The sequence below is a fragment of the Pelophylax lessonae genome (genome assembly GCF_965119305.1).
Source record: "Pelophylax lessonae genome assembly, chromosome: 1".
NCBI lineage: Eukaryota > Metazoa > Chordata > Amphibia > Anura > Ranidae > Pelophylax > Pelophylax lessonae.
In genome coordinates this window covers 501,804,873-501,830,607 of record NC_138768.1, presented here as the reverse complement: position 1 = coordinate 501,830,607, position 25,735 = coordinate 501,804,873, and the positions used below count along the sequence as shown (strand labels likewise).

Below are 25,735 nucleotides of genomic sequence, written 5' to 3'. Positions count from 1 at the left end.
ACAGGAGGCTGCTATCAAGATTCATGTGCTTTGGATTTATATCGTCTTCCTGAAGATGAAACCTGCATCAGGTTGGAACTACAGTAAGTGATGTCATTCCGCGAACCTGAAAGTGGCGAGATACACCTGGACAGGCTGGGTCTGCACACACTAGGGATGGTGGAGCTGGACCATAACATAATAGAGTGATAGAACCCTGGTGCATGGCGGAATGCACTCCTTGAAGTAGGTGAATATGCTATACTATAAGAGCATACTGCTAGAACCCTTACTGTGTTATACGCAGCAGCTTTTAGTTTTTTTTCTTTCTTTTAAACATGGGTGAATTTGGTATATTTGGTAATTAATTTAATGTGTGTTATCTATGTGTTTAAATTTCACCTTTTTCTTCAATCTAAGTTTATTGGAGAACGTTTTTACATACAAAATTTCATACATAGATGGTACTATCATACCACCAACCACAATACAATACAGAAAATATAGAAACAGCAACGCTTATTGGAGTCACCTTGGCATAGAGGAGCATGTTGTATGTAATACATGAGTACCATGCAAATAAAAAGGAAAAAAAAAACGATATTACTAAACAAATGGACCAATACAGTTACCTATCTATTACTGGAGCACAGTGGACCACCAACCCCCAGTACAGTTAAAAGTTATGGTCTATAGTATTTTGCTCCTTAACATTCAGCAGCAACTCCGCGGAGGGAAAAAGTGTGAGAAAAAAAAGGGGGGGGGCTAAAGAAAAAAAGGGGCTTACAATTAAAATTAGAGTTAGAGCAGCCAGGAGTAGGTAACCATAGAGGGACTCAGTCATATTTGGGACCTAGTATGATTTCATAAGGAGATTCTGAATTTCAGCTGACTACCTGAACCAGCTGACCCATATCTGATGGCATTGTTCATGTGTATCCAATTCATATGCCATGTGGCACTCCGTCCTTTTAATATAATCCATCCCTGCGACCCACTCAGTCACAGAGGGGGACAGAGGCGGACTGCCAATGGCATGATATAACCGATCTCGCTGCTGTCAACCAGTGTCTAAGAAGACCTTTTTTGATACATTTAAAGGAACCTTCACTTTTAAAGCAGTGCATGTAAAAAAACTGCCCCTAAAGAAGAAATGCTATGTTAAATTTAAAAAAAAGTTAAAAAAAAAATTACCTTACACCCTGGATTTAAACTGTTATTATTATTTTTTTGGCTTTACTTTTTTTGGAAGCTATCTAATACATGTTTTTTTTTTTTTTTTTTGCACGGTTCTCTTGAAAGCATTTAGAAATGATATTTGTGCCTGAGCAGAATCCAGAAAATTTACCTTTTTTCTGGAATTCGTCCTGGAAAATATCAATGTAACATTGCTTTTCCTGGTATGTGAATGTGCCTTGGCACTCTTGTATCTATAGCCTCTTAGCCATACATCTGCATTGTGCCAAGGCATGGTAGTAATGCAGAAAGATCAACTGCAGGTAGACCACAGGCAATACTGGTGATTAGACCCTTGTCCTCTATTTGCCTTGTTTTGGGCAAAGCTTGCAGAGTTCAGTTCCTCTTTATGTATGTCATTTAAGTTTCTCCATAAACCTGGGCACAATAAATAATTGACTAACTTGTCAGAGAACACAAACATTTTAAAACAATGCATTGTAATATGTAAGGTATGTGCTAATTTAGTCACGCCTCAAAACAATGCACTATTCCTCTTCGTCATATGTGTTCCCAGCCTCTTCCACGCCTTTTCTCACTCCTCCCATCTCTTGAGTTAGCTATCCCTGCAGAAGTCTTCAAATGATAGAGTGCGACTGTTGTGGTGGCTGGATGTTTGTGTTCTGCCAGTGCTTTGGGAGACTGAAAGAGGAGTTCTGGGCTGGAAATGGTTAGGATATGGATATTAACGGCAGCATTCGCACACATGGAGCACACTATCTCACTGAAGATGCAACAACTGGAAGGCTGTACAGGAGAGGCAAGCTACTGGGGAGGGTAAGTGAAAAAAGTTTTGTTTCAGCATCAAGGACAATTTGTATTAAGACTAAGGTATTAAGTTTCAAAAACAAAAATAATAAAAATAAATACATTTATATATCCACAATTAAAAAAAAAAAAATCAATATATGTGTTTGCATTCTAGAGAGAACCAGTGTTGGTATGTGACATGTCTACATATGCCTGTGTCTGTTTCTAAACTTTTTTTTAGCTCTCTAAACTATTTTTAGTGATCAGGAACAAAATGTCAAGCCTTTGTGATTTCTTTAACATGAGATATTACTGTAAAATGTTAATTATAGCTTTCGAAGCACGCTGGTATGAAGCTTCAAAATGAAATAGGATGCCTTTGTGTTTTGTCACTTTAAAATTATGTATAAATTGGCACGTGTCATTCGTGACACCCTTAATTTTATTTTATGTCTTGCAGGGAGCTTTTGGGAGGTGCTACAAATTCACAGATGTGTCCAGTAGGCAAGTGTTTGCAGTGAAAATGATCTCGCACACAAGAAAATCTGTGACACAGCAAAGAGGAGGGGTGAGAGTAAATGCTTGCAAGCTTTAATGCCTTCTTGTTCATTAGTACTTCTATGACAAGACAGAAAACTCATAGCTTTCATTTCTACTGCTAAACTTGTGTCCTTCAATCAGCTATGACCTGCAACCCTGAAATTAATTTATAATACTCATCTGCAGAGTTTCTTTTAAGATCCAGCAATAAAAGTATTCACTTTATCAGCAAAGCATGAACTATCTTCCAAACCTTCCATTTTCAAGAATGCCTTCAAAACACAGTTAAAAAAATATATTTGCCCATTCCAGATCATTTCATTATTTTCACAAATTTAGTTTTGTTCCATTCAATTTCATTCCATTTATTCATTTTCTACCGAATTTCAAATTGTCAGAACAATTCAAATTTGGATCAGTCTAAATATGATCGACTGATTCAAATTCTGTGTGAAGAATAGCTGGGTGTAAAGGTGCCAATCAGGAGGCGGGCCGCTATGTCCCTAACAACCGATGACTTATCAGATGTCAGCAGGCTTCCCCACTGACAGCTGAAATGTAAACAAAAGAATGCCAGCAATAAAACTCTCAGAAAAAAACAGCATGTGCCCCCCCCCCCACCAATCCATTCTGGGCCCTTCGGGTCTGGTATGGAATGTAGGGGAACCCCATGCCAAAATTTAAAAAAATAATAAATGGCATTGGGTCCCCCCAAAATCCATACCAGACCCTTAACCGAGCATGCAGCCCGGCAGGCCAGGAAAGAGGGGGACGAGAGTAACCCCCCTCGTGAACCATACCAGGCCACATGCCCTCAACATAGGGGGGGGTGTTTTGAGGCAGGGGGGCTCTACCCCAAAGCACCTTGTCTCCTCTTCCCCACAACCACCGACCGGGTCTGCAGGAAGCTGTCCCCACCAAGAGAAGACAGTGATTACTGCTAGCGGCTATACCAGCCGCTAGCGATAAATGCATGTAAATTCCAGCAGGCTGGTTGTACCCAAGTTTATTGACCTATTAACTTGGTACATTCAGACTGCCCATGCATTGTTCCAATCTCACCTGCTTTCTGCTGAACACATCTGATTTTCAACCGAGGATTATCTTGTACATTGTGTTTCCAATTGACAATCCTTGTCAATACAGTGGTTTTGTAGTAATGGTTGAGGTCAGGGACACTCTGACCTCCAGATAATTTGTGGCATCTTGGAATAGATATTGCTTGTCTGGGATTCCAATTATTCCATATAAACATTGTAAAAACTGTTTGCAGAAGTTTAATGGGGATTATTTAGGGTATACTGTTTCTATACCAGTAAATGGCTTCAAACATGCTTGGGACAAACCTAGATCTATACTTCTATACTTAGACAATAAAGTTAATGAAAAAAAATATATAAATGGCAGACTCGATGAGCTACTCATTCTTTTTCTGCCGTCACTTTTCTATGTTTCTATAAAAGCCTAGTCAGGACTCAGGACATTTATTTCCCTGTAGCCAAAACAGGAAATGAGAGAAAATTCCTCTAAAATTAGGGAATCCCTGGTTTTCACTAGGATCATAAAAGTAGTGTCCCCATTGGAAAATATCCTCACTATTCCTGTTCAATGGACAACCCAAAATTTGGGATTTTCTTTTACTTTCACTTTAGTTGATAATGGTAAATAAGACTAATAGAAATCGTGAATCTCTCAACAAGGGCATAGACAACAAAAGAAACTGCCATGTGTTCTAATCCCTCTCCACTCTATCCATTATTGCCCCTTTTATTGAGTATTTATGTAAACTACATACGACAATATACCGGCAATGGGCTCCTCGTAATCCTGGCTGGGAGCCAGGGCCATATTGGCCTACCGGGATACTGGGAAATTTCCTAGTAGGCCGGCAAGTCCTCCCTGCAGTGGGGCTGCTAATACCTGAAAAAAAATGGCCATGGCCAGCCCGACATGCGCAATGCACATGTGCCACCGCCGCTCGGGAAAGCCCGTACACGTTCGGCTATTCCCGTGCAGACGGCGCATACGTGGTGATGTGTTGGTGCCAGGCGGCGCCATTTTTTTTACATAGTTACATAGTTAGTGAGGTTGAAAAAAGACATCAGTCCATCCAGTTCAACCTATGATGCGTGTGTGTGTTTGCTTTTAACCGTACATTGTATACCCCTGTATGTTGTGGTCTTTATGTGTCCATCTAATAGTTTTTTGAAACTATCAATGCTCCCTGCTGATACGACTGCTTGTGGAAGAGAATTCCACATCCTTACCACTCTTACAGTGAAGAACCCCCTTACGCACTTTAAGGTTAAACCGCCTTTCCTCTAGTTTTAGTGAGTGGCCACGTGTCTTATTGTATCTCCTTTCTCTGAATAGTTTGTTCCTTATTGATATCATATCCCCCCTCAATCGTCTTTTCTCCAGAGAGAAAAGGTTCAGTGCTTGTAGTCTTTCCTCATAGCTGATGTCCTCCATTCCCCTAATTATTTTTGTTGCCCTTCTCTGGACTTTCTCCAGTTCCAGCACATCCTTCCTGAGGACCGGTGCCCAGAACTGGACAGCATACTCCAGATGTGGCCGGACCAGAGTCTTGTAGAGTGGGAGAATAATCTCTTTATTTCTGGAGTGAATCCCCTTTTTTATACATCCCAGTATTCTGTTGGCTTTGCTTGCGGCGGCTTGGCATTGCATGCCACTGCCAAGCTTGTTGTCTACCAGTACCCCCAAGTCCTTTTCCATCCTAGACTCACCCAGAGGTTCCCCCCCTAGTGAGTAGCTTGCTTTCAGGTTTCTGGCCCCCAAATGCATTACTTTACATTTTTCAACATTAAACCTCATCTGCCATGTAGTTGCCCACCCCGTTATTTTGTTCAGGTCTGCTTGCAAGGTTTCCACATCCTGCATAGAAGATATTGGCATGCCTAGTTTAGTATCATCTGCAAATACTGAGATTGTACTAGATATCCCCTCCTCTAGATAATTTATGAATAAATTAAACAGGATTGGTCCCAGGACAGAACCCTGGGGGATCCCACTTTCCAAACCTGCCCAATCCGAATACTCCCCATTAATCACCACTGTCTGTACTCTCCCCTGGAGCCAGTTCTCTATCCAGGTACTCACCTTATTGTCCATACCTACCTTCCTTAGTTTGTACAGTAAGCGTTTGTGTCAAAGGCCTTTGCAAAGTCCAGATACACCACATCCACAGGCTTTCCTTTATCTAGGTGGCAGCTCACTTCATCGTAGAAGGTTAATAGATTGGTTTGGCACGAACGATTTTTCATGAATCCATGCTGATTACTACTTATAATACCGTTTTCATTACTAAAGTCTTGTATGTGGTCCCTTAACATCCCCTCTAAAATTTTGCAGACTACTGATGTTAGGCTGACCGGCCTATAGTTACCCGGGATATATCTCGGCCCCTTTTTAAATATTGGTGCCGAGATATATATTTTTAAATGCAAGGCGCCTTTTGTCCAAAAGGTAAGTGAGACTCCTCCGCAGCACTGCATCTCCTGCACTATGCCAGCAGCCCTGCATCTCCTCTACCATGCCCACAGCCCTGCATCTCCTGTACCATATCCACAGCCCTGCATCTCCTGTACCATGTCTGCAGCCCCTGCACCATGCCCACAGCCCCCGGATCTCCTGCACAATGCCCGCAACCCCTGCATCTCCTGTACCATGCCCGCAGCCCCTGCATCCCCTGCACCATTGCCAAACCAATCTATTAACCTTCTACGATGAAGTGAGCTGCCACCTAGATAAAGGTAAGCCTGTGGATGTGGTGTATCTGGACTTTGCAAAGGCCTTTGACACCGTTCCCCACAAACGCTTACTGTACAAACTAAGGAAGGTAGGTATGGACCATAAGGTGAGTACCTGGATAGAGAACTGGCTCCAGGGGAGAGTCCAGAGGGTGATGATTAATGGGGAATACTCGGATTGGGCGGGTGTGGAAAGTGGGGTCCCCCAGGGTTCGGTCCTGGGACCAATCCTGTTTAATTTATTCATAAATGATCTAGAGGAGGGGATATCTAGTACAATCTCAGTATTTGCAGATGATACTAAACTAAGCATGCCAATATCTTCTATGCAGGATGTGGAACCCTTACAAGTGGACCTGAACAAAATAACGGGGTGGGCAACTACATGGCAGATGAGGTTTAATGTTGATAAATGTAAAGTAATGTACTTGGGGGCCAGAAACCAGAAAGCAAGCTACTCACTAGGGGGGGAACCTCTGGGGGAGTCTAGGATGGAAAAAGACTTGGGGGTACTGGTTGACAACAGGCTTGGCAGTGGCATGCAATGCCAAGCAGCTGCAGGCAAAGCCAACAGAATACTGGGATGTATAAAAAAGGGGATTCACTCCAGAAATAAAGAGATTATTCTCCCGCTCTACAAGACTCTGGTCCGGCCACATCTGGAGTATGCTGTCCAGTTCTGGGCACCGGTTCTCAGGAAGGATGTGCTGGAATTGGAAAGAGTCCAGAGAAGGGCAACAAAAATAATTAGGGGAATGGAGGACATCAGCTATGAGGAAAGACTACAAGCACTGAACCTATTCTCTCTAGAGAAGAGACGTTTGAGGGGGGATATGATATCAATGTACAAATACTGTACTGGCGACCCTAGCATAAAGAACAAACTATTCAGAGTAAGGAAATACAATAAGACACGTGGCCACTCACTAAAACTAGAGAAAAGGCAGTTTAACCTTAAAATGCGTAAGGGGTTCTTCACTGTAAGGGCGGTAAGGATGTGGAATTCTCTTCCACAAGCAGTCGTATCAGCAGGGAGCATTGATAGTTTCAAAAAACGATTAGATGGGCACCTTGAAGACCACAACATACAGGGGTATACAATGTACGGTTAAAAGCAAACACACACACACATCATAGGTTGAACTGGATGGACTGATGTCTTTTTTCAACCTCACTAACGAACTATGCCTGCAACCCCTGCATCTCCTGCACCATGCCCGCAGCCCCCGCATCTCCTGCACCATGTCTGCAGCTCCTGCATCATGCCCGCAGCCCCTGCATCTCCTGCACCATGCCTGCAACCCCTGCATCTCCTGCACCATGCCCGCAGCCCCCGCATCTCCTGCACCATGCCCGCAGCCCCTGCATCTCCTGCACCATGTCAGCAGCCCCTGCACCATGCCCAGAGCCCCTGCATCTCCTGCACCATGCCAGCAGCCTCTGACATCTCCTGTACCATGTCCACAGCCTCTGAATCTCCTGCACCATGCCCGCAGCCCCTGCATCTCCTGCACCATGCCCGAAGCCCCTGCATCTCCTGCACCATGCCTGCAGCCCCTGCATCTCTTGCACCATGTCCGCAGCCCCTGCATCTCCTGCACCATGCCCACAACCCCTACATCTCCTGTACAATGTCTGTAGCTCCTGCATCTCCTGCACCATGCCCGCAACCCCTGCATCTCCTGCACCATCCCCGCAGCCCCTGCATCTCCTGCACCATGTCCGCAGCCCCTGCACCATGCCCAGAGCCCCTGTATCTCCTGCACCATGCCCACAGCCCCTGCATCTGCTGCACCATGTCCGCATTCCCTGCGTCTCCTGCACCATGCCCTCAGCCTCTGCATCTCCTGCACCATGTCTGCAGACCCTACATCTCCTGCACATGTCCACAGCCCCTGCATCTCCTGCACGTGTTTCCTCATTCCACATAAGTCATCAGGTTTTATCAATAATTTTTTGATCCTCAGGCTCTGGCTGGTTGTTTTCTCCCTTGAAAGCCCAAGGAAATGTATGTTTTTTCATATGTACATTCCAACAATTACATAGTTCCATAGTTAGTCAGGTTGAAAAAAGTCACAAGTCCATCAGGCTCAGCCAATAAAAAAAAATAAAAAAATGGTAAAGAAAACCCAACCATACAATCCCATATACAAAATCCTATACCCGCAGTTGATTCAGAAGAAGGCGAAAAAACCCCAACAAAGCATGACCCAATTTGCTACAGCAGGGGAAAAAAATTCCTTTCTGATCCCCCGAGAGGCAATTGGATATTCCCTGGATCAACTTTACCTATAAATATTAGTACCCATTTATATTTTATACACCTAGGAAAGAATCCAGGCCTTTTTTAAAGCAATCTAGTGAGCTGCCCACAACCACCTCTGGTGGGAGTCTATTCCACATTTTCACAGCTCTTATGGTGAAGAAACCTTTCCGTATTTGGAGATTAAATCTGTTTTCCTCTAGATGTAAAAAATGCTCCCTTGTCCTCAGTTTTGACCTCAAAGTGAATAACTCAACACCAAGTTCACTATATGGACCCTTTATGTATTTATACATGTTGATCATATCCCCCCTTAATCTCCTCTTCTCAAGAGAGAATAAATTCAGTTCCTCTAATCTTCCTTCATAGCTGAGCTCCTCCATGCCTCTTATCAGTTTGGTTGCCCTTCTCTGCACTTTCTCCAGTTCTCCGATATCTTTTTTAAGAACTGGTGCCCAAAACTCAACTGCATATTCCAGATGAGGTCTTACTAATGATTTGTACAGGGGCAAAATTATATATCTCTCTCTGGAGTCCATGCCTCTGTTAATACAAGAAAGGACTTTGCTTGCTTTGGAAACCGCAGCTTGACATTGCATGCTATTATTAAGCTTAGGATCTACCAGAGCACCCAGATCCTTCTCCACTATGGATTCCCCCAGTTCTACACCACCTAGTATGTATGTTGCATGCATATTTTTAGCCCCCAAGTGCATAACTTTACATTTGTCAACATTAAACCTCATTTGCCACATAGTTACCCAATAAAACAGTGCATTGAGGTCAGCTTGTAAGTTGGAGACACCCTGTAAAGAAGTTATTCCACTGCAAAGCTTGGTGTCATCTGCAAAGACTGAAATGGTACTTTAAATCCCAGACCCTATATAGTTACATAGTTACATAGTAGGTGAGGTTGAATAAAGACAATAGTCCATCCAGTTCAACCTGTGTAGGTGTGTGTGGCTGTAATCATCTCACATACCCCTGAATGTTCTGATCCTTGAGATGTAAGTCTAAGAGTCTTTTGAAAGCCACCATACTACCCGCAGAAACCACCTCTTGTGGTAGAGAATTCCACAATCTTGTAGCCCTAACAGTAAAGAACCCCCCACGTTGCCTGAGGTTAAAACGCTTCTCCTCTAATCGCATTGTATGCCCTTGAGTCCTCATGCAATCCCTTTGAATGAACAGCTTTTTTTCTAAGCTGGGATCCCCATTAAGATATTTATAAATTGCTATCATGTCCCCCCTCAGACGTCTCTTCTCCAGGGAGAATAAATCGAGCGATTGTAGACGCTCTTCATAGTCAAGGTCCTCCAATCCCCTAATTCGTTTAGTTGCCCTTCTCTGGACTCTCTCCAGCTCCAACACATCCCTCCTGAGGACTGGCGACCAGAACTGGACAGAATACTCCAGATGCGGTCGGACCAGAGTTTTATAAAGTGGAAGGATTATAGTCTTATCTCTGGAATACATCCCTTTCTTTATGCATGCTAATATTCTGCTGGCTTTGGCAGCTGCCGCTTGACATTGCATGCTGTTGCCTAATCTATCATCAACCAAGACTCCCAGATCCTTCTCCATTTTTGATTCCCCCAAGGGTTCCCCTCCTAACGTGTATTGTGTTTTTGTGTTTTCATGTTTTTAGTCCCCAAGTGCAAAACCTTACACTTCTCCACGTTAAACCTCATTTGCCATGTCGTTGCCCACTCTGTAATTTTGTCCAAGTCATTCTGTAGGATATCTGCTTCATGCTGTGCAGTTATTGCTCTGGCCAATTTTGTGTCATCTGCAAAAACTGATATCGAACTACTGATCCCGACCTCAATGTTGTTTATGAATAAATTGAACAAGGTTGGTCCCAGGACTGAGCCCTGGGGCACCCCGCTTACTACCTCAGACCAGTCTGAGTATGCGCTGTTTATTACCACTCTTTGGACACGCCCTTTAAGCCAATTCCGTATCCAAGAGCAAACCCTGCTGTCATTTATAAAGATATTAAAAAGTAAGGGTCCCAACACTGAACCTTGGGGTACACCACTGATAACCTTAGACCATTTAGAATCAGTGGCGGCTGGTGCTCAAAATTTTTTTTGGGGGGGGGGGGCAAAAAGAAAAATGTAATAGGTATTGCTTTGCGGCAACAAGTGCGTTAAAATATTGCGTGATGTGTCATTGTACAGGCATGGCACAGGTGATGGTACAGGCATGGCACAGATGATGGTATGGGCATGGCACAGATGATGGTATAGGCATGGCACAGGTGATGGTATAGGCATGGCACAGGTGATGGTACAGGAGATGGTATAGGCATGGCACAGGTCATGGTAAGGGCATGGCACAGGTCATGGCACAGGTCATGGTACAGGCATGGCACAGATGATGGTATAGGCATGGCACAGGTCATGGTACAGGCATGGCAAAGGTCAGGGTACAGGCATGTCACAGGTCATGGTACAGGCATGTCACAGGTCATGGTACAGGCATGTCACAGGTCATAGTATAGGCATGTCACAGGTGATGGTATAGGCATGCCACAGGTCATGGTAAGGGTATGGCACAGGTCATGGTACAGGCATGTCACAGGTCATGTCACAGGTCATGTCACAGGTCATGTCACAGGTCATGTCACAGGTCATATCACAGGTCATGTCACAGGTCATGTCACAGTCATGTCACAGGTCATGGCACGGGCATGGCACAGGTCATGATAAGGGCATGGCACAGGTCATGGTAAGGGCATGGCACAGGTCATGGTACAGGCATGGCACAGGTCATGGAAAGGGCATGGCACAGGTCATGGCACAGGTATGTCACAGGTGATGGTATAGGCATGTCACAGATCATGGTAAGGGCATGGCACATGTCATGGTAAGGGCATGGCACAGGTGATGGTACAGGCATGTCACAGGTAATGGTAAGGGCATGGCACAGGTCATGACACAGGCATGGCAAGGTTCATGGTACAGGCATGGCACAGGTCATGGTACAGGCATCTCACAGGTCATGGTAAGGGTATGTCACAGGTCATGTCACAGTCATGTCACAGGTGATGTCACAGGCATGTCACAGGTAATGTCACAGGTCATGTCACAGGTCATGTCACATGTCATGTCACAGTCATGTCACAGGTCAGGTCACAGGTCATGTCACAGTCATGTCACAGGTCAGGTCACAGTCATGTCACAGGTCAGGTCACAGGTCATGTCACAGTCATGTCACAGGTCAGGTCACAGGTCAGGTCATGTCACAGTCATGTCAAAGGTCATGTCACAGTCATGTCACAGGTCAGATCACAGGTCATGTCACAGTCAGGTCACAGGTCAGGTCACAGGTCATGTCACAGTCAGGTCAAAGGTCATGTTACAATCAGGTCACAGGTCATGTCACAGTCATGTCACAGGTCAGATCACAGGTCATGTCACAGTCAGGGCACAGGTCATGTCACAGTCAGGTCACAGGTCATGTCACAGGTCATGTCACAGTCAGGTCACAGGTCATGTCACAGTCAGGTCACAGGTCATGTCACAGTCATGTCACAGGTCAGATCACAGGTCATGTCACAGTCAGGGCACAGGTCATGACACAGTCAGGTCACAGGTCAGATCACATGTCATGTCACAGGTCAGGTCACAGGTCATGTCACAGTGAGGTCACAGGTCAGGTCACAGGTCATGTCACAGTAAGGTCCCAGGTCATGTCACAGTCAGGTCACAGGTCAGGTCACAGGTCATGTTACAGTCAGGTCACAGGTCATGTCACAGTCAGGTCACAGGTCATGTCACATTTAGGTCACAGGTCATGTCACAGTCAGGTCACAGGTCAGGTCACAGGTCAGGTCAAATGTCATGTCACAGCTCAGGTCACAGGTCATGTCATAGGTCAGGTCACAGGTCATGTCACAGGTCAGGTCACAGTCATGTCACAGGTCAGGTCACAGGTCAGGTCACAGGTCAGGTCACAGTCATGTCACAGGTCAGGTCACAGGTCATGTCACAGTCATGTCACAGGTCAGGTCACAGGTCATGTCACAGGTCAGGTCACAGGTCAGGTCACAGGTCATGACATCACAAAAGTGGAGAGTGTCGGGGCGCATTGCTCTGCACCCTGGTGACCCCCAGAAGGCCGCCAATCGGCGCCTCTGCCTGCCGCACGTGGGGTGGAAACCCCCCCCCCCATAGCCACCACTAAGTCCAGCGCCCCTAGTGGGCTAAAAATTGTTTTGTTTTTTTTTTCTTTTAAATTTTTTTTTCTTTCTTTTTTTTTGCGGGGGGGGGGTGGCGCCCCTGCGCCCCCTATACACAGGCCGCCACTGTTTCGAATCATTAACCACTACTCTCTGAATTCTATCTTTTAGCCAATTTTCTATCCATTTACAAACTGATCTTTCCAAGCCTGTAGACTTTACCTTACACATTAGCCGTGTGTGGAGAACTGTGTCAAACGCTTTTGCAAAATCCAAGTACACTACGTCCACAGCCACCCCTCTGTCCAAGGTTTTACTTAACTCCTCATAAAAATAAATCAGGTTTTGTTTGACAACTTCTGTAGTTCATGAATCCATGCTGTTTGTTGCTTAAAATATTTTTTTCCAGCAAGAACTCATCTATGTGGTCTTTTATTAAACTCTCTAGTATCTTCCCAACTATAGAAGTTAAACTAAGAGGTCTATAGTTACTTGGCAAAGACTTTGATCGCTTTTTAAATATAGGCACCACATTGGCCGTACATCAGGGGTCTTCAAACTATGGCCCTCCAGTTGTTCAGGAACGACAATTCCCATCATGCCTAGTCATGTCTGTGAAAGTCAGAGTTTTACAATGCCTCATGGGATGTGTAGTTCTGCAACAGCTGGAGGACTGTAGTTTGAGGATCCCTGCCCTACGCCAATCAAGTTTTTCTATTCCAGTCCTTAACAAGTCCCTAAAAATTAGAAACAAAGGCTTTGAAATTACAGCGCCTAATTTTAATTTGTCCAAGCTAGACAGTTTCACATTTGAGTTAATCTCTTCCTATTTATATGTCGCTTTTTATAAATGGTTCAAGACTGGATTTGGTCGATAAGGAATTAAGGTAAGTTCTTATGTCCCAGTCATTGGCCAGCATCACATGCCAAGGAAAAGGAGCGGTGTGATTTGACTGTGATGTGAGGGCTACAGTTGCCTGCCTCTAGCTGGGAGTTTGGTACTTTGTCCTCTAAGCTTACAGAGGTAGAGGAGCCTGAGCATCGTGAGCCATGTGTCCCAGCACCAAATTGGATGCAGCCTGGAATACCTTATGCTACTCTGAGAGAACAACAAGGGTGCCTTTCCTGTGTGTTCAATCTCTTAGTCACATACCACTCTCCACCACTATATTCTCTTTTCACCCTTTCACTATGCTCCCCCTTTATTTGTTTTTTTGGCCATTATGCTTTATACCCATCTTTTACCCTGTGAAAAAAAAAATTCTCCCTTCCACACCTGATTAATGTCTTTATTCTACAATTCATGTATACATGTTTATGGGTTATTAAGCACTAGCTCTTATTTAGGGTTTTTTATGACACTGGTGGTATCATGACTACTGTGTCATAGTCTTCTGCCCCTGGCAAAATGTGCTTTATGTGCAGTATATGCCCTAAAAAGTGGCCAAAGTGCTCTGCATAGCGTTTTTTGGGTTACCATTTCATGATAGAGTGTTGCATGTGCTCATTATGTCCTTGGTGAAGTGTCTTGTGCTCAGAGGAGGACGAGTAAGGTGAAAGAGTGGGAAAAATAAGGAGAGAAGTTTAGAGCAGGAGTGATGAATGAAGAGCCATCATGGCTAGGAGAATGACTAAAAATGAGGAATGATTGTGGTTTAAATGAGGGATGGCAACGTTTTGGTTAGAGAAGTGAAAAACAAGCCTGAAATATGTATTGAAATTGATATGTACAGCTTTTTTAGTCATGCGTTGTAATAATGTACACTATTGTAAAAGTATTGGGATGCCTGCCTTTACACGCAGATGAACTTTAATAGAATCGCAGTCCTAGTCCGTAGAGTTCAGTATTGAGTTGGCCCACCCTTTGCAGCTATAACAGCTTCAACTCTCCAGAGAAGGCTGTCCACAAGGTTTAGGAGTGTGTCTATGGAAATGTTTGACCATTCTTCCAGAAGCGCATTTTTGAGGTCAGCCACTTATGGGGAAGGTAATATTGTGCGAATGCTATAGGCCCCCCAACCAGATGGAGGAGGGGGAGGCGGACCTCCTTTCACAGATAGGATTGGCAGCAAGGATGGGAAATGTCATTATAATGGGGGACTTTAATTATCCAGATATAGACTGGGCAGAAGGAACCGTGCATTCAGCCAAGGCTCGGCAGTTCCTAAATGTTTTGCAGGACAATTTTATGGGTCAGATGGTGAACGCACCAACAAGAAACAATGCGGTACTTGACCTACTGATTACCAACAATACGGACCTGCTCACGGATATAGAAATACGGGGCAACTTAGGAAACAGTGACCATAGGTCAATTAGTTTCAGTATTAATCATAGTAATAGGAAACATAAGGGTAATATAAGGACACTGAATTTCAAAAGAGCCAATTTCCCAAAACTGCGCTCTTTGCTAGAAAATATCAAATGGGATAGAACCCTGGGAACAAAGAACACGGAGAAAAAATGGGAGTGCTTCAAGAGCATACTAAACAAAGGGATTAGCCAGTGCATTCCAAAGGGAAATACATTTAAAAGAGCAAAACTAAACCCTGGGTGGCTAAACTCCAACATAAGAATGCATATTAATACTAAAGAAAAGGCTTTCAAAAAATACAAGGCTGAGGGGTCATTGGCAGCATTCAAGCATTGCAAAGAGTATAATAAGAAATGTAAAGGTGAAATCAAGGCGGCTAAAATAGAACACGAGAGACATATAGCAGAAGAGAGTAAAAAAAACACCAAGAAATTCTTTAAGTATATAAACAGTAAGAAACAGTAAGAAAGCGAGGCCAGAACACATTGGCCCCATAAAAGACGACAAAGGAAATATGGCCACAGAGAGAAGGCGAAAGTGTAAAATAATTTCTTCTCTTCAGTCTTCACAAAAGAATTGGGGGGCTACACTAACCCAGCTTGTAATGCTAAAGTAAATAATACACCTCAGGAAGTACGGCCATGGCTAACAGAAGACTTAGAACTAAACTAGAGAAACTTAACATAAATAAATCACCGGGACCGGATGGCTTGCTCCCAATGGTTCTTAAAGAGCTCAGCCAGGTGATTGCCAGACCATTATTCTTGATCTTTAAGGATAGTCTACAGACGGGTATGGTGCCAGCTGATTGGAAAAAAGCCAACGTGGTACCAATATTTAAAAAAGGGCCGAGATATATCTTGGGTAACTATAGGCCGGTCAGCCTAACATCAGTAGTCTGCAAGATTTTGGAGGGGATGTTAAGGCACCACATACAAGACTTTAGTAATGAAAACTGTATTATTAGTAGTAATCAGCATTGATTCATGAAAAATCATTCTTGCTAGATCAATCTATTAACCTTCTACGATGAAGTGAGCTGCCACCTAGATAAAGGAAAGCCTGTGGATGTGGTGTATCTGGACTTTGCAAAGGCATTTGACACCGTTCCCCACAAACGCTTACTGTACAAACTAAGGAACGTAGGTATGGACCATAGGGTGAGTAGCTGGATAGAAAACTGGCTCCAGGGGAGAGTCTAGAGGGTGGTGATAAATGGGGAGTACTCGGATTGGGCGGGTGTGGAAAGTGGGGTCCCCCAAGGTTCTGTCCTGGGACCAATCCTGTTTAATTTATTCATAAATGATCTAGAGGAGGGGATATCTAGCACAATCTCGGTATTTGCGGATGATACTAGACTAAACATGCCAATATCTTCTATGCAGGATGTGGAAACCTTACAAGCGGACCTGAACAAAATAATGGGATGGGCAACTACATGGCAGATGAGGTTTAATGTTGAAAAATGTAAAGTAATGCACTTGGGCGTCAGAAACACGAAAGCAAGCTACTCACTAGGGGGGAAACCTCTGGGTGAATCTAAGATGGAAAAGGACCTGGGGGTACTGGTGGACAACAGGCTTGGCAGTGGCATGCAATGCCAAGCCGCTGCAAGCAAAGCCAACAGAATACTGGCATGTAGAAAAAAGGGGATTCACTCCAGAAATAAAGAGATTAGTCTCCCACTCTACAAGACTCTGGTCCGGCCACATCTGGAGTATGCTGTCAAGTTCTGGGCACCGGTCCTCAGGAAGGATGTGCTGGAACTGGAGAGAGTCCAGAGAAGGGCAACAAAAATAATTAGGGGAATGGAGGACATCAGCTATGAGGAAAGACTACAAGCACTGAACTTATTCTCTCTGGAGAAGAGAGGCTTGAGGAGGGATATCATATCAATGTACAAATACTGTACTGGCGACCCTAGCATAAGTAACAAACTTTTCAGAGAAAGGGAATACAATAAGACACCTGGCCACTCACTAAAACTAGAGGAAAAACGGTTTAACCTTAAAATACGTAAGGGGTTCTTCACTGTCAGAGCAGTAAGGATGTGGAATTCGCTTCCACAAGCAGTCGTATCAGCAGGGAGCATCGATAGTTTCAAAAAACTATTAGCTGGGCACCTTAAAGACCACAACATAAGGGGGTCAATACATCGTATACAATGTACGGTTAACAGCAAACACACACACACATCATAGGTTGAACTTGATGGACTGATGTCTTTTTTCGACCTCACAAACTATATAACTATGTTGGATGGGAAGGCCTTGCTCACAGTCTCTGCTCTAATTAATATCAAAGGTGTTGAGGTCAGGACTCTGTGCAGGCAAGTCAAGTTCCTCCGCCCCAAACATGCTCATCCATGTCTTTACGGATCTTTCTTTGTGCACTGGTGCGCAGTCATGTTGGAACAGAAAGGGGTCATCCCCAAACAGTTCCCACAAACTTGGGAGCATGAAATTGTCCAAAATGTCTTGGTATGCTGATGCTTTAAGAATTCCCTTCACTGGGCCTCACTGAACAAGTCCAACCACTGAAAAAAAAAAACCCACGCCGTAATCCCCCCTCCACCAAAAAGAATTTTGGTTTTGAGTGCTATCAATGACTTATTTCTCATCCTATGTTGGTAAATCAAAGCAGTATCTAACAATATGCCAATCCTCTTTACAAGTGTTAACACAATACATTGGTCTAGGTCAGCCTTTCGTAACTTTTTTACCCAAAAAGAACTGTTGAAATAATTTTAGGTCCCAGGGAACCTTTGCTGAAATTAATTTATCGGGGGCAGTGTGAAGAAGGCTCCCTACAATGGTAGTCAGAATGCCATCCTTACAGACAGCTTTAAAGATTTGTCGGTGTAATGCCACTGGCTTTGCCAAGTAGCATTGCAGCCAGAACCATGTAAGCACCATCAGATAGGAAGTCAGTCAACTGCAGCTCAAGGAACCCCTATCTACCTCTGGAAGAACTCTGGTTGAGAATGGCTGGTCTAGGTGGTTTAAATGGCTTATTATACACTATACTATTGTCCCTTTCCATGTCATATCCTTCAGGACATTGATATATACATATATGGTTTTGCATGATATAGTGTGAAAATTTAGAAGTTTATGTGTATGTATAAAGGAAATTTCATAAAATGTACATAATGCTTGTTGTAAGATGTGATACTGTGCAGAACTGTTCATATTTGTATTTTCACTGGTTGCATATGTAGGAACACATATGGTGAGGGTAACACATTCACACAGGAGAATAGTATGCATTTTTTGGATTTTGCAGGAGTTTTTTTTAACTATTTGTCTTTGCCAAGTGGCATTGCACTATTCATGCACATGGGGTGTGCCAGGTATGCCTGGGCACACCCTAAACACTACGTGCGTTGCTGATTCCCCATACTGCCCAGGCTTCCCCCCATGTTGGCCCCCCACCCTACAGTGCTGCTGGCTTCCCTCCTCTCCACCCAGCTGCTGCAAAGGATGTTTCAGGATGGAGATTGGGGGAAGGAGCTAGTAAACATGTAATTTACCGGCCCCTTCCTTTTTTAAATGAACTCAGTGAACTCAATCACTCACTGTGTTCATTCATAACTGAAGAATAGTAAACTGTGTTAACTATGCATCAGTTTGTGAATGAACAGGAAGCCACTCAGCACAGAGTACTTACTATTCATTAACTGTCCAGTGCAACTGAAGTTGCACAGAAAGGCATGTGTGTTTGAGCTTTGGGGTGCACACCCTAATGCAATAGGCTGCACACACCTATGTTGTCCTGTTAAAGGTTTCTTTTAAATAATCTAAATTCCATCACACAGATGCATAGTATTTAGTGTCTATATATTGTATATATATAAAATTTACTAGTAGGAATGCTGACATATTCAGACTTATAATTTCTCACTGTGCTTTGATAGCAGGTTGAAAAAGAAATCGAACTCCACAGTCAGTTAAAGCATAGAAACATTGTCAGGTTTTACCACCATTTTCAAGACCAGAAGTACGTGTACTTGGTGCTAGAGTACTGCAGACACAAGGTAGGTAAATTCTCTTAATTAAAGACAAATTTAAATAGAAATTACAGTTTACAAAAGTATTAGAAAAACATATGGTCCAACTGAACATATAAGTACCTCATACCCAAAAAAAAAGTTCAAAAACAACAAAAAGAAAATGAAAAGGAAAATTACAGCTTACCTGTTTATTAAAGTTATAGATTATTGTAATAAAGAGCGTACCAACATCCCAAGTAGGTGCACACCGCATCACTACCGCTTTTTGTTCATTGTACCGGCTTGGGACGCAGATCCGATCGGTGGAGCAAACGCCGCTCATCGCTACACCGCTAAAGAGGACCTTGCGGCTCCTATAGCATATGATTGCATATTTCTGCTGCCACTTATGTGAGTACCTGTTTTTATTTGGATAGAATAAAGATTGTTAAAACGTTACTTCACTATTGGAGGCATTTTCTTTGCATATGTCCTGGGATGGCCATTATGGAGCAATAAGGTTGGGACATCCATAACATATATACTACTCATTCTGGACACGGGTGACGGAATTGAGCAAAGTGGACCAGGTGTTAAGCGAACCAGGCGACCGGACCCCCCTTCCTTGGGAGCGATCCCTAAAAATATCGACCTACATTCTACCCCTGTGTGGGGAAATCTTTCTGGTAAGCTCGGTATTTACTAGAAAGGGGAGCACCGGACCCACGGCATAGGGGAGCACCTGACTAATTTACACCACTACTATCCACCCCGCGGCACCAGAATTTTATGGCACTTATTACTACTATTTTGGACTGTTTTTACTATATTTGGCTTTGAGGACTTATACTTTTATTGGCAATATACTCCTTTGAAGGCATTTATATTTATATATATATATAAACTTTGAATTTGTATTTTTTCCACCATCTTTTTATTGGTTCACTACATTTTTTGATCACTTTTATTACTTTCTTTCGGAACCTTTCAAGGCTGATACTTTTTGTTGATCACTTCCTGGCACTGTTCACTTTATTCACATAGCCGGGTTCCAATATCTTTTGTCACATTTATTATATTGATTATACTCTTGGAGGATTTATTATATTTTTTTCTTGCTTCACGGTATAGTGATTTTCTACACCATATTTATTTATTCTTGCTCACTTTATATACATTTGTATACTTCAATCATTGTGGGCACATTTTCTTTCTCCTTTTAAGTTTGGGTGGAGCTTACCACTCACACTGTACGCATCACAATATCACTTTTCTCACCTGCACTTGAGAGGCACCAAGTTTTACTCATTTTACAGTGTTTTATACATGTTATAGCATCATATATGATTTATATTTATTTAATGCTGTTTTTATGATTATGAGTTTTATGTGATATTATGTTACACTACTGCACTTTTACAACATAAACAACACACCAGGTATAACAATTTAATAACCACTCTATTTATTACACACATATTGGCAGCGCCAAACACTTCCCTCCTTTTTTGCATATTCAGTGTATAATCCTTTGAAATTATATTCCGAAGTGGGCTGCAGCCGATTGACCTTTTTTAGTGCCCTTACCCTACTACCCTCCTCTATCCTAAGCGCGGATCTTTCCATAATACTTCATACTTCTGCATTCTGGCTTTAAAGGGATGATTTTTTTTCATCTCTTAAAGGGAAAATTATTTTTTCTTTTTTTTTCTTCTCGCTTTTAAGTGTAAATGGGAGATCTGAAGTCTTTTTGACCCCAGATCTCATAATAAAGAGGTTCTTTCATGCTTTCTATTGCAAGGAATTTTTTCATTCCTTGTAATAGGAATAAAAGTGATCCAAAAAAAAAAAAAAATTGAAAGGACAGTAAAAAAAATAAAAAAGTAAAATAAATAAGAAAAAAAAAAGTAAAGGGCCCTGTCCCTCTAAGCTCACGTGCAGAAGCGAACTCATACATAAGTCGCGCCCACATATGTAAATGGTGTTCAAACCCCACATGTGAGGTATCGCCATGATCATTAGAGTGAGAGCAATTATTTTAGCACTAGACTTCCTCTGTAACTCTAAAGAGGTAACCTGAAAACAATTTTAAAGCATCCCCTATGGAGATTTTTAAGTACCGTAGTTTGTCGCCATTCCACAAGCATGCAAAATTTTAAAGCATAACATGTTAGGTATCTGTTTACTCGGCGTAACATCATCTTTCACATTGTACAAAAAATTGGGCTAACTTTACTGTTTTCTTTTTTTTTTTTTCAAAAAAGTGTATTTTTTCCAAAAAAATTGCATTTGTAAGACTGCTGCACAAATACGGTGTGACATAAAATATTGCAGCAATCCCCATTTTATCAAAATCACTTCACAGGGCAGGTAAGTATAACATGTTTGTTGTTTTCTATTTCTTAGAAACAAGACTTTACAATCACTTTACTATCCAGTATATACTCTGCTCACAAAAATTAAAGGAACACTTTTTAATCAGATTATAGCATCAAGTCAGTTAAACTCCTGTAATATCGATCTGGTCAGTTAGGTAGCAGAGGGGGTTGCTAAACAATTTCAGCTGCCTTGGTGTTAATGGAATTAACAACAAGTTAACTAGATGGGCAACAATGAGACGACTTCCAAAACAGGAATGGTTTACAGGTGGAGACTCATCTTTTCTGAATGTTTTTCACTAGTTTTGCATTTGGTTAGGGTCAGTGTCACTACTGGTATCATAAGGCGATACCTGAACCCTATAGAGGTTGCACAGGCAGTCCAACTCCTCCAGGATGGCACATCAATAAGTGCCGTTGCCAGAAGGTTTGCTGTGTCTCCCAGCACAGTCTCAAGCGCATGGAGGAGATTCCAGGAGACAGGCAGTTACTCTAGGAGAGCTGGACAGGGCCGTAGAAGGTCATTAACCCATTAGCAGGACTGGTATCTGCTCGTTTGTGCAAGGAGAAACAGGATGACCACTGCCAAAGCCCTACAAAATGACCTCCAGCCAAAAGTGTGAATGTCTCAGTCCAAACAAGCAGAAACAGACTTCATGTGGGTGGCCTTAGGGTCCAACGTCCACTAGTGGGCCCTTTGCTCACTGCTCGGCACCATGGAGCTCATTTGCCATTTGCCATTGAACATCAGAATTGGCAGGTCCCCCACTGGCGCCCTGTACTTTTCACAGATGAGAACAGGTTCACCCTGAGCACATGTTATAGACATGAAAGGGTCTGGAGAAGCCGCGGAGAACATTATGCTGCCTGTAACATCATTCAGCATGCCCGGTTTGGTGGCGGGTCAGTGATGGTCTGGGAAGGCATATCCATAGAGGGACACACAGATCTCTACAGGCTAGACCAGTGTTTCTCAACTCCGGTCCTCAAGGCACACTAACGGGCCAGATTTTAAGTATTACCTTGGGGAAATGCAAACTAGAATACTGCAATCACTGAGCAGCAAATTATATCACCTGTGATATCTTTCAGTTTTCTTGCAAACCTGGCCTGTTAGTGTGCCCTGAGGACTGGAGTTGAGGAACACTGGGCTAGACAATGGCGCCCTGACTGCCAATAGGTATCGGGATGAATTCCTTGGACCCATTCTCAGACCCTACGTTGGTGCAGTGGTCCTGGATTCCTCCTGGTGATCGAAAATGCCCGGCCTCATGTGGCGAGAGTATGCAGCCAGTTCCTGGAAGAATTGATACCATTGAATGGCCCCATGCTCGCCTGACCAAAATCCAATAGAACACCTCTGGGACATTATGTTTTGGTCCATCTGACGCCACCAGGTTGCACCTCAGTCTATTCAGGAGCAAAGTGATGCCCTGGCCGAGATCTGGGAGGAAATACCCCAGGACTCCATCCGTCATCTCATTAGGAGCATGCCCCGACATTGTCAGACATGCATACAAGCACGTCGGGGCTATACAAACTACTGAGTACCACTTTGAGTTGCTGCAGTGAAATTTCAGCAAAATGGACTAGCCTGTTGCATCATTTTTTCACTTTGATTTTCACTGTGTCTTTGAATTCAGCCCTCTGTAAGTTAATACTTTTCATTTCCCTCAAACGATGTGGCATTCTTTCATTCCTAACACATTACCCAGTCCATATCAGTATACTGTTAAAACTTCAGATATTTTTATTATTTAATTTGCTTACTGTAGAATTTGGTAATATTTTTAGTTCATAGAAGTCCAGAAATCTGGTATTTTTGCATTTGTGCAGACTTACAGTAAGCAAAAACGCAGCTCAAAATAAATATTTTACCATTATCAGTCAAATCTCCCTCTAAACCTGCTAATAGGGCTTCTTGTTCAAATCCCCTTATTGGGTTATTCATTTTTATTTCATTATGTGTACTGTATGACTTTTCTTTGGTATCCCGAAAATGTCTTATATATATTGGGTATTAATTGGAGGATTCAATTATTTAAAATCGCATTTTAACACCACTACTCGTGAATCATTTTTCCCAAAAACTGTTCAATTCACAATCCTAAAATGTGTAATGCTTGCTTTTCCGTATTAAATAAACATTTACCTGTTGAAAGCTTTTATTTTCTCATAAATTTATTTTATCTCGTGAAGTGTTATTTTATCACTAACTCAAAGGGCTCTTTTTTCCTCATCTCCTCCATAGACAGCTACTGAAACTTCCATTAATCACCAGCCTACGGCTAGTGTTATTTTAAGGAGTGATAATCTGTGTGTTAATCTTTGTGAATTGACTTTAACATTGATTTTTTTATAAGGGCTGATAAAATAACACTGATGGTGCTATAATAGCACTAGTAGTATTATTATAATAGTACTACTTACAGAGCACACTTGATAAAGAGTCGCACGCATCTTTCTGTATTGATAGTTAGGGGTATAAAATGTAATATTAAGAAATTAACAGATAAGAGAAAAACTGCTTAATCTCCTAAAATAAAGAGGTCCCTTAGATGGTTAGATTTTTTTATGGATGGTAATGGTCAGTGAAAGCTCTAGCTTCCACTTCACCAATCACTAGTCTATAGGACCATTATAAATGTTCTCCCCAATGTAAGTCACATTATACAGAGGCATGCACATGATGAAAGAATGCTATCTTTTCAATGGAGAGAAGGGAGCAGTGGCTTCTGACAATTGTCCATGTCATTACAGTAAACCCCCCTCCATTGCGGGGGTTACGTTCCGGACCCAGCCGCGAAAAGTGAAATTCCGCGAAATAGAAAAACCCTATTAAAATGCATTGTAGGCATGATTTTTTTACTGTCACTGTACGTGTAGAAGCATTTTAAGGTCTTTAAACACACTTTTAAAACAATAGAAACTCATTTAAACACATAAAAGATACTTAGAGACAGAGCAAGAGCTATGAAAAACACAAAAATCTTTCATTATTAATGATTTATATAGTAAAATAACATTACAAAAAAAAACGCGAATTACCGGGACCGCAAAAACTGAACAGCGATGTAGCGGGGGATTACTGTATACTACCCGGTTTTCAGAAGCACATATACATTAAACATATAAATAACAAATCTATAAAGACACATAACAAAAAGGGTAAATTGTCTAAAATAAATAAGAGTATAAAATAATTTCAAGGTCCAGCCAGGTAATTATCATAGTCCAGTTGGACTAGAGAAGAGTTTGAACATCTATTAGTTTAATGGCTGTCTGCAACCCTCTTCAGGACACCACTCTTCCCTTTCTGTCCCTTTTATCTCTACTAATTTAAAAAAAATAGGTTTTCTTGTCTTTTCTACCCCCCATTGTACTGCACCAGTGGATTTAGCAATAGCTGTAGGAGATGTAGATATACAGTACCTTCCAACTTTTTTAAATAGGAACGAGGGACACCTATTAGCAAAAGTATGTAGGCATAGGACAAAAAGGAGAGATATACAAAAAAAGGAGAGATATACAAAAAAAAATGGTTAGTTAAACCCACAAGTGCCTTTTTTTTTACCACTACTATTCCTTTATATAAGTGAAGCTCTGAAATCACAGAGCTCTCGTATGCACGAGAAAAAAGGAGGGCTTGGATACACCAATTTGAATGGGACTTTTTACGGTACCAATTAGAAAAATTTAGTAAAGACAAAAAAGATATAAAATATTATAGATTTTATTCAAAACATTAAAAAATTAATCTTGTTGAAAATTTTTTAGGATGAATGTTGGTTTACATAGAAAACATACAAAAACATACAGAGACCACATATGTCTATGGACAATGAAATATATCACATGAGTGACTGCGTATACATATATAGGACCATATCAAGTGGCTGATAGTTGCTCAAAGTGAATAAGCAGTGGGTTCATCCACTATGGCAATATTCAGCGCCCGCCCGACATGTTTCACCACAGGGGCTTCTTCAGGGGCATAGCATACAGTATAGTGATGGTCATATTGCTATATGAGGCATAAAACAAAAAAGAATAATATTAGAAACAACACAACATCAAAAATTCGCATTGATTATGGTGGTGCATGCCAAAAAGCCGTGCAGGTCCCCAGGGAAGCAAAATTCCCTCTACTGCTGAGAGAGCCCCAAACACCGGAGGAAAACACCAGAGCATCGTGCACATGCAGGGGCAGACCAGGGGTGTCTTGACATACTCTGCAAACTTGGAGCAGTTTGATCTAAATCTATCTGTACATACGGCTTGGCACACCGCCATACAAACTATAGCCATATATAGCTGTCCGCAGGTAT

General features: G+C 42.4%; 1 protein-coding gene across 3 annotated transcripts in view; it reads left to right on the top strand.

Annotated features, from left to right (window-relative positions):
• The first annotated feature begins 1,792 nt into the window (after positions 1 to 1,792).
• LOC309552668 (serine/threonine-protein kinase PLK2-like) overlaps positions 1,793 to 25,735 on the top strand; it is a 114,131-nt gene continuing 90,188 nt past the window's right edge. The window contains exons 1-3 of one of the 3 annotated variants that reach the window (XM_082253599.1): positions 1,793 to 1,992; positions 2,426 to 2,533; positions 18,958 to 19,074. In XM_082253599.1, the coding sequence (XP_082109725.1) occupies positions 1,894 to 1,992; positions 2,426 to 2,533; positions 18,958 to 19,074 (324 nt within the window). In that variant the 5' untranslated portion in view covers positions 1,793 to 1,893. Of the gene's footprint in view, positions 1,993 to 2,425; positions 2,534 to 18,954; positions 19,075 to 25,735 lie in introns of all 3 variants that reach the window. The other 2 variants (XM_082253598.1, XM_082253600.1) reach the window with 2 other exon arrangements.